We start from the raw sequence: 10,860 nt of genomic DNA, 5'->3' as shown, positions 1-10,860 counted from the left end.
AGGCTAGGATCTAAGGAAATGCTTAGATAATAGAATTGACTTCATTAGAATGAATCCTTGCCTGTGTTTCATTCTGCAGTGCTTTCAACATTTGCTGACTACTGAATATTACGACAGCAGGCAAAATTAACCTTCTTTAGTAAGACAGTATTTCACCTGAAAACTAGAAGACTATCTTCAAATATAGTCTCACCACATTTCTATGAATTTACATTTATAGTAAACAGCTGCTGCTTCTTTAAGTATCTAGAAGGCAATGACACCTTATTCCATACAGTGAAGTGAGATAAAAAGCAACCAATCCCTGAGTCCTCTGTAACTGAAAGGAGAGGTGGTGTTAAGAAGCTCTATTTAAGTTAGCACAAAGAAGGACATCCCGCCCCTCCCCCCCCACCAGCACTATAGCAGCACCACAGGAGTGATTTTGTTGCTGTGTTTTCTAGATTAGGGTAGCTACAGAGGCCACTCAGGACAAAAGAATTCTTCCCCGTCCTCCTATCCATCATCCACAGTGCTTCAGAACTCTCCTTCTACAGCCTAGCTTCTCTGATCCTGTAACTACTCAGATCAAACAGCATATATATTAACAGCTTCACCACTTAAGGCCTAGAACCAAACTCTACAGCATGGCATTCAGTTCTGCCATAACCAAGCTCAGTTCTCATTTTCTCGCACCAATTAACAAAGCCAAGGATTCTGTTAAATTGGACTATTTGCTGTTCCTTAAATACATCCATCAGCATTCTTCCCACCTTCAGCCTTTTGTGGCTCCAGTTTCCTTTATCTGGAATATATATTAATATATATCCTGTCTCCACCTCTCTTGAAATCATTTCAAGGATATCTATGTCACAGATCAACTGAAGTCCAGTACTGTATTAATAAAACACTCTTCTAGGAACCATAGCACTCTCCCAACCTTCCAAATGAGATTAACATCTTCCTTTAATGCTCCTATTTACTCATATCTTTTATGGCATTTATTTTCAACTTAAAAATACCCTCCCCCTTTGACCTTACTTCTCTAACAGTTGTCCTCTTCGAAGTCAAACTTCTTACAAGAGTACCCAGCACTTAATATCCTCACTCTCACTTTCAACCTACTGTAATCTGTTTTATGCCCCACCATTGCACCTTGACACTGCCCTCACCAATGGTTACCAGTTGGACTCCTATTGCTAAAACCAATGAACACTTCCAATCTCATCTTTAACTCTCTAAAACAACAGACACTGATGAGTTCTATTATACCTTGAAAACTCTCTACCTTTGGCTTCCAAGATTTCATTCTCTTCATCTCTGCCATTTCCTTAAATGCTGGTCTTCCTTTGAATTCCATGTCTTCGATCCTCTACTTTTTTGTTTCCCTGGGTGACTCATGATTCCAACTACTCCTCAGATACTAATGACTCAATCATACCCTCCAACCTGATGACTTTACTGAGTTTCACATTTATCCAAGTGTGTGAATATCTCCACCTGGCTGTCCCTTGGGTACCTCAGTGTGAAAGTGTCCAAAACCAAATGCCTTATCTCTACCTTCTGTGTTAACTCCTTTCTAAAAACCAAAATCAAAACAAATTACAATTCCTCATGGATTCCCAATAACAATAAATGGTTACCATACACTCAGCTGCCAACAACACAAATTTGGGGGTCATCTTTGGCTCCTCCTCCTCTCTTAAACTTCATACTTAATCATTAATCATTCTGACAATTCTATTTCTTACTGGCTCTCAAGCCCATCACATTCTTTCCATTCCACCACCTTAGATCAGGCACTCATGTTTGCTCACTAACATTACTGCAATAGCATAAGTGACACCCCCAGTCTTGCTCCCTTCAATTATTTCTCCAAACTGCCACCAGAGCCATCTCTCTAAAATGCAATCCTATCTGATCATAATCTTCAGGGTTAAATTCAAACTTAGCTGACATATAATGGTCCTTCATTTGCTGGTCCCTGTCTGGAAATTCAACCTTATTCTCCTACCTCTATTAGCAAATATCCTATCCGCCAGCCATAATGAACTATTATACAATTCCTTGAACATGGCACCCTCTACCCTTACCTCAACTATCTCTGCACATGCTGATCCCCTCTGCTTAGAATGCCCTTTTCCACCCTACTCCCCTTTCAAGACCACTCAGACATTAATTCCTACAATAAGATTTCCCTGATCACTCTCTTCAATGCTCCCATACTGCTAACTTATCCATTATAACCACTTGTTTGCATATGTCTCTCCTACCAGATCTGATTTCCTTATTGACATGCCTTACTCTTTACTATCCTTTATATTTCTGGTTAAGCACAGAGCCTGACACTTTGAAGAGAATCAATATGCTTGTTAAATAAATTAATGTTTGTTGAATTAATAAGCTGACAGCACTATTTTCTGTATCATACCACAAAATCTTATTCATGCTTCATACTTCTGTATGAACTATTCCAAAGATCTTTTCAGTTTTTTATATTGACAGCTGAGAATAAGAGATAATTCACTACAATTTCATAAGAATATGAGAACACCTGGATTTGAAAATTCCAAAAGTAAGTGTCCACTTTCCCTAGACACTCCATTTTGGTGATCTCTTCCCAAGTCTGAACCCCTATAGTAATGATCGTCTGTACCACTTGCTTAATAGCCTCATGCTTGCTTAATGCAGTCATCAAGTTTTTCATGTGCTCTTTTTTTTCTTTGACAAACTATTCTGGAAAACAAGATGAACCTGGACAAAAAAGGCCAAAGTTTGTCTCCAGTGATCTCACTGTCTTTTATATGCTATCTTTCCTTCTCTCCCCTGTAAAAAAAAAAAAAAAAAGCAGCCAATACAAAATGGTATGGCACACTGGTTACCAAACAGTGAAAGCATTCAGCTCTGGGTCTAGGACACTAGGTCATCAAAGAAAAGAGAATCCCAGAGAGGGCTGGTTGATCTAGCTGGAAAGGGTACACAGCCCTGGAGCAGAAGAAACTAATGATAGAAAGAAAAGTAAGTTTATGTACAAGATCAAATAGAGAACTGAAAACCTCTAAACTTTCAGGTCTGGATCATCCAGAGACTGAACTCCGAAAAATGGAGTGGTAAAGGAATTTACTAGGCACCATGTACTATCAACTCCATTTTCCAAGTTACAGATTGGACAGCTTGGAAATAGATGGCTGGATATGGAAAAGGAACTATACTGGAAAAGATGCTGGAAATACAACAATCCTCATTTTCAAATGTATAAAATTCATGAGAAGGGTTTTATTATGCCATTTCAAAGTCAAAAGAACAAGACCTTTGCTAAGAAGCACTCTGGCAATGGATATGTTGACAATTCACTCACAGGGACAGAGCATCACACTTAACTACCCCCAACGTATTACTTACTCAGCTGTACAAAGATTGTTCATTCTTTTTTTTTTTTTTTTTGAGACAGAGTCTCACTCTGTTGCCCTGGCTAGAGTGAGTGCCGTGGCGTCAGCCTAGCTCACAGCAACCTCAAACTCCTGGGCTCAAGCAATCCTACTGTCTCAGCCTCACGAGTAGCTGGGACCACAGGCACGTGCCACCATGCCCGGCTAATTTTTTCTACATATATTTTTAGCTGTCCAGTTAATTTCTTTCCATTTTTTGGTAAAGACGGGGTCTCGCTCTTGCTCAGGTTGGTCTCGAACTCCTGAGCTCAGAACGATCCGCCCGCCTCGGCCTCCCAGAGTGCTAGGATTACAGGCGTGAGCCACCGCGCCCGGCAAAGATTGTTCATTCTTACTGAAAAAGGAATGATTCTGGGGAAACCCAAAAGCAAAAAAAATTCACTTACTCTTATCTGGTAATATTTAAAAATCTGTTCTTTTTTAAGATGGATAACAGCATCATGGTTATGTTAAAATAAAAAGTCCTTCTCTTTTAAAGATACATACTAAAGTATTTATAGATGAAATGATACAATGTCTGGAATTTGGCTTCAAAATAACATGGGGGAATGGAGTGGGGTGCTGGAGATAAAATAAGCCAAGAGATGGGTAAGTGGGGTTCATTATATATACAATACACTTAAATTTTCTATAATAAAAAAGTCATTAAAAATACCTTCAAAGTTTCAAAAAAATTCTGTATGTATCGATTTATTTCATTTTTATTTCCTAATAAAGAAAGCTCAACATGGGTTAAATAGGATAATTCTAAGATATATCCTCATTAAAAGGTAAAAATCCAGAATTACATTAAAGTCATTTCCTTCATACTGAAATGGATTTATCACAATTCTTTTTTTCTTTTTTGAGATAGACTCTCACTCTGTTGCCTGGGCTAGAGTGCAGTGGCCTCATCCTAGCTCACTGCAGCCTCGAGCTCCTGGGCTCAAGCAATCCTCCTGCATCAGCCTCCTGAGCAGCTGGGACTATAGGTGCGTGCCACCAAGCCCAGCTAATTTTTTCTAATTTTTTTGCAGAGATAGGGTCGGTCTTGCTCTAGCTCAGGCTGGTCTCAAACTCCTGGCCTCAAGCAATCCTACTGCCTCAGCCTCCCAGAGTGCTAGGCTTACAGGCGTGAGCCCCTGTGCCTGGCCCACAATTCTAAAAACACAAAAATACATGTACATTTTCATCTGCCTATGTTCAAACTTAACCAGATAGTACTAGAGATTTGGAATAGAACTGACCAGATTTAACTCTGTAACTTGAAAGTTTAAGTCAAAGCTGTCAACACACTGGGCCTTCTGAATGTTTATATTCAGCCCTAAATGGTGGTTAAACATTAGATATGCACGGACTGCTTTTCAAGAACTAAAAATTACAATTCAACATTTTACTGACTGGTTGTGTAAACCCTACTCTTTGAGCCTAGACTATGGACCCATGCTAAGCCTGGAATAAAATGGCTTGACTACATCCAAAAGTATCAGCAAACAGATTTGGAAGTATGGCAGACATTGTTAATTACTTATCCAATATCTATTTTCCCCTCTTCCATACAAAGGGAAGCCTTAGTTTGCCCAGCTAAAAAACATATTTCCTAGCTTCTTTTATGGCCGTGTGACACAGTGCTGGCCAATGAGATATAAAGTGACATACTATTCCCTTTGCTTCTCCCTTTTCTCCTTCCTGGAACACAAAATAGCCTTTTTGTGCCCACGAGGAGACAAGCATGAGAGTAAAAGATTGCCATAAAGGATGGAGAAGAAGAAAGGAATATGAAGCACTGTGGAGCTAGCTGCGTTATCAGCCCTGAGCTACTATTTGATACTTGTTTCATGAGAAAAATTAGCAGCATGTTGCTTTAACCTACAATATCAGATTTTCTGTTATTCGGTCCAAAAAGCCATCCTCACTGACACAGAAAGTGCTATAAATAGGTATTAGTTTGGCACATGTTAAAAACAGGCCCTAGAAAACGACCTCAATGTACATCAGAAATAGAATGGGGCCGAGTGCGATGATGCACGCCTATAATCCTAGCACTTTGGAAGGCCAAGGTGGGAGGATCGCTTTGAACACAGGAGTATGAGACCAACCTAAACAATGAGACCCCATTTCTACAAAAAATAGAAAAATTAGGAGGGCATGGTGGCACATGCCTGTAGTCCCAGCTACTCAGGAGGCTGAGGCAGGAGGATCACTTGAGCCCAAGAGTTTGAGGTTACAGTGAGCTACAATAACGCCACTGCACTCTAGCCCTGGCTATTGAACAAGATTCTGTCTCCAAAAAAAAAAAAAAACAGCAGAACGGTTAAGTAAATCATGGTACAGTCACAAAATGGAACGCAATACAGACAGCAATGAGATTTAATAACATACCTGTGCATAATAATGGACAAATCTCTAAACAATGCTGAGCAAAAGAAGCCAGCCAGAAAAGTACATACTGTATGATTACATTTATAAAATATTATATTGTATAAAAACAGACAAAACTAAATCTATGTGTTAAAACTCAGGACAGTGGATCTTGATCTGGGTGCTGGTTGCATCGCTGTGTTTGTGAAAATTCAGGAAGCTTTTTTACTCGTGCACTTTTTTGTAGGTATATTAATCTTCAGTAAAACCTTTAAAAATAACTGGCCCTAGACATTGAGAATAGTGAGACCGGCAAACAGAACTCCACCCTTCCTTCCTTCAGGTCTTTTCCATCAGATCCTCTTTAGCTCAGAAAAGGCAAATGAATGCAAAAAGAATAGCCAAAAATATAACAAATACAATGTATCTTTAAATAAACATAGCTATGTTGCAGAAAGCATCCAAATTTTAAACTGTAAAACCAAAGTGCTCAGTAATAGTATCTGTGTGAACTTCCCCCCCCCCGCCGTTCCTTTTTTAAAGAAATAGAATAATTTCAGAAAATTCCAAAATGGAATGCTAAAGATGTCCTAATAAAAAATTATCTATAACAATCCCAATATCCTGAAAGAAGTAAATGATTCGATCTTGGAGATAAAATTACCAGGTCTATTGCTAACAGAAGTAAAGATCAAGAAAAGTTATGCAAAAAGATCTTAAGAGAAAGACTATTCCAGGCAACCAACCCATCCTCAATAACAAAACCTGAAGAGGAGGAGGAAGATACCTGCTGCTTCATGTTTTTAGGCAACCTTCCAATTCTAGGGCCTAGAATGGTGCTGAGAACATACTGATATTCAATAAATATTTGTTGAATGGATGAATAGTACCACTCATTCCCTCAAAAAAAAAAAAACTTGTGGCCAGGCGCGGTGGCTCACGCTTGTAATCCTAGCTCTCTGGGAGGCCGAGGCAGGCGGATTGTTTGAGCTCAGGAGTTCGAAACCAGCCTGAGCAAGAGCGAGACCCCGTCTCTACTAAAAATAGAAAGAAATTAATTGGACAACTAAAAATATATAGAAAAAACTAGCCGGGCATGGTGGCGCATGCCTGTAGTCCCAGCTACCCGGGAGGCTGAGGCAGGAGGATCGCTTGAGCCCAGGAGTTTGAGGTTGCTGTGAGCTAAGATGACGCCACGGCACTCTAGCCCAGGCAACACAGTGAGACTCTGTCTCCAAAAAAAAAAAAAAACCTTGTACTAAGTATCCAGTCACTGTGCTGGGCATTATAGGAAAAAAGGATAAATAAAGCTTGATTCTTTTTTTTTTTGAGGCAGAGTCTCACTCTGTTGCCTGGGGTCTCCATGCTGAGAACGCATGATGAGACCCACTCAAGAGAGGCGCTGAGACTGCGTGAAGAGCCCAGCCCCATTCCTCCCTACCTCCAGTTGTTCTAGACCCCAGCCATTTGAGTCTTCTCAGTGGAGAGCCCACACACCAAGAAGCAGATGAGTCCAACCCACAGAGCCCCGCCTAAATTGCAGATTTATGAGCAAATAAAAGGCTGTTGTTTTAAGCTACTAAATTTTGAGGGAGTTTATTAGGCAGCAACAGATAATCAGAATTACCCAATGCTTCCAAATCCTTGACTAAAGATAAAATGAAATCAATCTCTCTTTTTTGATGGAGGTGGAGAGAGTGAATCTTGTTATGACAGATTCAATTAGAGTAAATCAGTCATTCAATTGTTACAACTAACAGACCTGAACTGAAGAGCTGAGGTCCAAGCTGCCTTTGATGAGTATAGAAAAGAAACACTATAAACCCAAACATAAGAAAGGAAGAAAGGAAAATATTTGTACAAATTACCTCTACCCTTTGATATTAAGCTTCTGGTTCTATGTGAGTGCTGTTTTGCTGCAAGGTGAGATTAGGCTAAAGCAGAATACTCAATCAGATTTCTATTATTGGTTAAAAAGTATGCTCCTTAACCTTTCTGAGGGATCGTGTACCCTTAATGAGAGCTGTGGGTCCTTACTCTCTAAAAAAAATAATAATTTTACATATACATAGATAGATATACACATATAGACATGAATATAAAACACACAAAACAATTTCAGTGGATTCTGAGCCCTTAGCTTAGGTTAGGAACCTGTTTTAGACAATTATTTAGTAACAGTCCGCAATCCACTAAATAATCCTGGAGTTCTTAAAATTATAAAAAAGTATTTCACTCAAATTCCAAAAATAATCATTTTTCATTAATCAATGGAGAAACTCAGCAATTGAAGTCTTATGTGAACTTAATGTCTGCCTTTTTTTTGGAGACAAAGTCTCGCTCAGTTGCCAGAGCTAGAGTGCAATGGCGTCATAGCTCACTGCAACATCAAATTCCTGGGCTCAAGTGATCCTTCTGCTTCAGCCTCCAGGGTAGCTGGGACTACAGGCATGCGCCACCACACCAGCTAATTTTTCTTTTATTTTTTGTTGAGAGGGACTCTCATTGTGTTGCTCAGGCTCGTCTTGAATTCCTGGGCTCAAGCGATCCTCCCACCTTGGCTTCCCAAAGTACTAGGATTACAGATGTAAGCCATTGCACCTGGCCATGTTCACCTGTTTGGTTAAACAGGTGAAGTTATTCCTCAATTTTAATATCTCAGACAGTACCCTGAGAGGTACTTCAGAAAACACATCATTCTAAAAGAACTTGGTTAAAATTAGGGTTGTCTTTTGGGGACACTAGTTCAGTCTCATACTGATATTACACAGTAGCAATGTAGGATTCCGTGCTCTCACAAATCTCTTAAGGCTAAGTAAGCATTCAGCTTCCTATCTGTTTAAATCTTTAGCACCCAACACAGAACTTGTACTGGGTCCTAATTGTTATTAATAATAATGATGTTGGTCAATTAGCCTTGAGCAACAGTTCTCAAACTTTTTGGTCTCAGGACTCTTACACTCTTAGAAATTATTTATAACCTCATAAAGCTTTTGTTAGGTTGGTTATATACATTGATGTTTACAGTATTAAACATTGAAACTGAGAAATGTTTTAAATATTTATTAATTCATTTTAAAGCACCAATAAACCCATTATATGCTAATACATATTTTTATTAAAATATTTTTCAAAAGTAATGAGAAAAGTGGCACTGTTTTACATTTTTTGCAAATCTCTTTAATGTCGGGCTTAATAAAAACAGGTGGATTTTCACATCTGCTTCCACATTTCAATTTGGTGTGATATCACAGGTCATATTAGTTTCTAGAAAACTCCACTGAACACTCATGAAAGAATTGAGAGTGAAAAGATAATGTCCTAGTATGAACATGAAAATAGTTTGCCCTTACGGACCCCCTGAAAAAAATCTGTTTGTGTCCTAGTCCTTTATTCTTTCATGTATCTCTTAAATGACCTAACTTCAAACTGGAGCAATAAATTCTACAATTTATTTTATAATTCTTTCTGTATATTGCTCTTTCATCATACTATAGTAAATTTCAAAATGCTTCCTAGACATTTCTGAGCATCAAAACAAAAGGCTGATGAAACTATTTTTATCTATCCTTTCCTCCCTAGTAACCAAGTAAACAACTATCTAGTTATAATGCCATTCCCATACCAACTTGGGAATTAATCGAGATTATTAATAAGTAGATCCATCTAAAACTAATTTAGATTATGGTTAAATTTTAAAATATAAGTGTACATTTTGTACAATAGCACAAATCCACAAAACCTCGCTTGCTCTCACCAAGTGGTACAAAACTAGGTTAAAAGCCAAGGGAATAAGTGTGTTAAATTTAAAACTTCAAATACATCCTGGAGTTGAATGAAAAATAGTTTTCTGAATAACTACCCCTAAAGAGAAGGTCCAAAAATATTTTTAAAAGTAAAAGTCGTCTGAACAAACAAAAGGAAGACCAGACAAAAACTTTATGAATTAAAAACTAGCTAGAAACGTGGTTAACTATAACAGAACGAGAAAGAAAAACTTAGGAAAATCGATCACTCCTGATCGAGTACAAATCTCAAGTAAATTCCTGATACTCACATTGCAATGGAGCACTTTGCCATAACAGGCAGCTTTCTGCAAATGTTCTGCAACTGTTCTACACATAAATTTTCCTATCGTTTTCCTCAAAAGTATCAGTCATCTTCAGGTTAATGCCCAGATGAAATGTTTTTTGTTGTTCTAGCAGTTTTGTTCTACTTTGTTTCTTGCTTATTCTGAGTGCTCTCTTACAACTGGAGAGTTGATGAACCAATCCCGAGTAAGAAATGGGAAAGTACAGAAAAGAGGCGACAGCTCTGCACCCCCACACGAAAAAAAGACTCAGAGAGCGGCGGCAGCCCTACCCTAGCTGCAATCTGAACCGAACGCAGTACTTTCTAGATTTCCAACATCGGACAACGTCTCTCTCATCGCACCCCCGCCCTCCCCTACGAAGAAGCAAAAAGTGGAGTCCAGCCGCTTTTCAGGGCGACGGAGCCTCCCAGTCAGGAATTCTCTCCCGTTACATAACTGGGGCCTAAGGCCCTGCTTCTGCGATCAGTCCTCTGGAGGGAGACGGACGGGTTCTCCAGGGACTCTTTCAGGGAAGTGGAAACGGGGCTCCGCACCTGGTCGACCCGGGAGAAAGGGGGGACGACATGAGGGAGGCCGCAGCCAGAGGCACTGGGGCACAGGGGGTGATGAGCAAGCCCGGAGAGGGGCGAGGCGCCTCCCGCAGCCCCGCGCCAGGCCCGGGCGTCTCCGACCCCAGTCCGCTTCCCTCCTTCGCCTGCCCAGTCGCCACCGGCCGCCCCCTCCCCCATTCCGCGCTCCCCTCCCCCGCGCTTCCATCCCCGGCCCCAGCCGAGCGGCAGGCAGATCTGCGGGGCAAAGTCCCGGCCGCCGCCGTCAGATGGCTCCCAGCCCGCTACCTGGTCAGACATGGCGACGGTGGCTTCGCCCGGGGGTCTCCGCACAGCAGCGGCCTCGGGTAGGCAGAACCTCGCTCCGGGGTTTACAAATCCGTCTCTCTTCCCCACAGCACAACACCACGGCTGCAGGGACTTCCGCTACGCCTCGCGTCACTTCCGCTAC

General features: G+C 40.5%; 1 protein-coding gene across 2 annotated transcripts in view; it reads right to left on the bottom strand.

Annotated features, from left to right (window-relative positions):
• The window catches only part of SUMO1 (small ubiquitin-like modifier 1), a 26,498-nt gene extending 15,638 nt beyond the window's left edge, over positions 1 to 10,860 (bottom strand). Inside the window, exon 1 of one of the 2 annotated variants that reach the window (XM_012655380.1) lies at positions 10,698 to 10,860. In XM_012655380.1, the coding sequence (XP_012510834.1) occupies positions 10,698 to 10,709 (12 nt within the window). In that variant the 5' untranslated portion in view covers positions 10,710 to 10,860. The remainder of the gene's footprint in view (positions 1 to 10,697) is intronic. The other variant, XM_012655385.1, reaches the window with a different exon arrangement.

This window comes from Propithecus coquereli, unplaced genomic scaffold, assembly GCF_000956105.1.
Source record: "Propithecus coquereli isolate 6110/MARCELLA unplaced genomic scaffold, Pcoq_1.0 Scaffold113, whole genome shotgun sequence".
In the NCBI taxonomy this organism is placed as follows: Eukaryota; Metazoa; Chordata; class Mammalia; order Primates; family Indriidae; genus Propithecus; species Propithecus coquereli.
The sequence above is the reverse complement of the archived record's forward strand: the minus strand, read 5'-3'. Positions and strand labels throughout refer to the sequence as shown.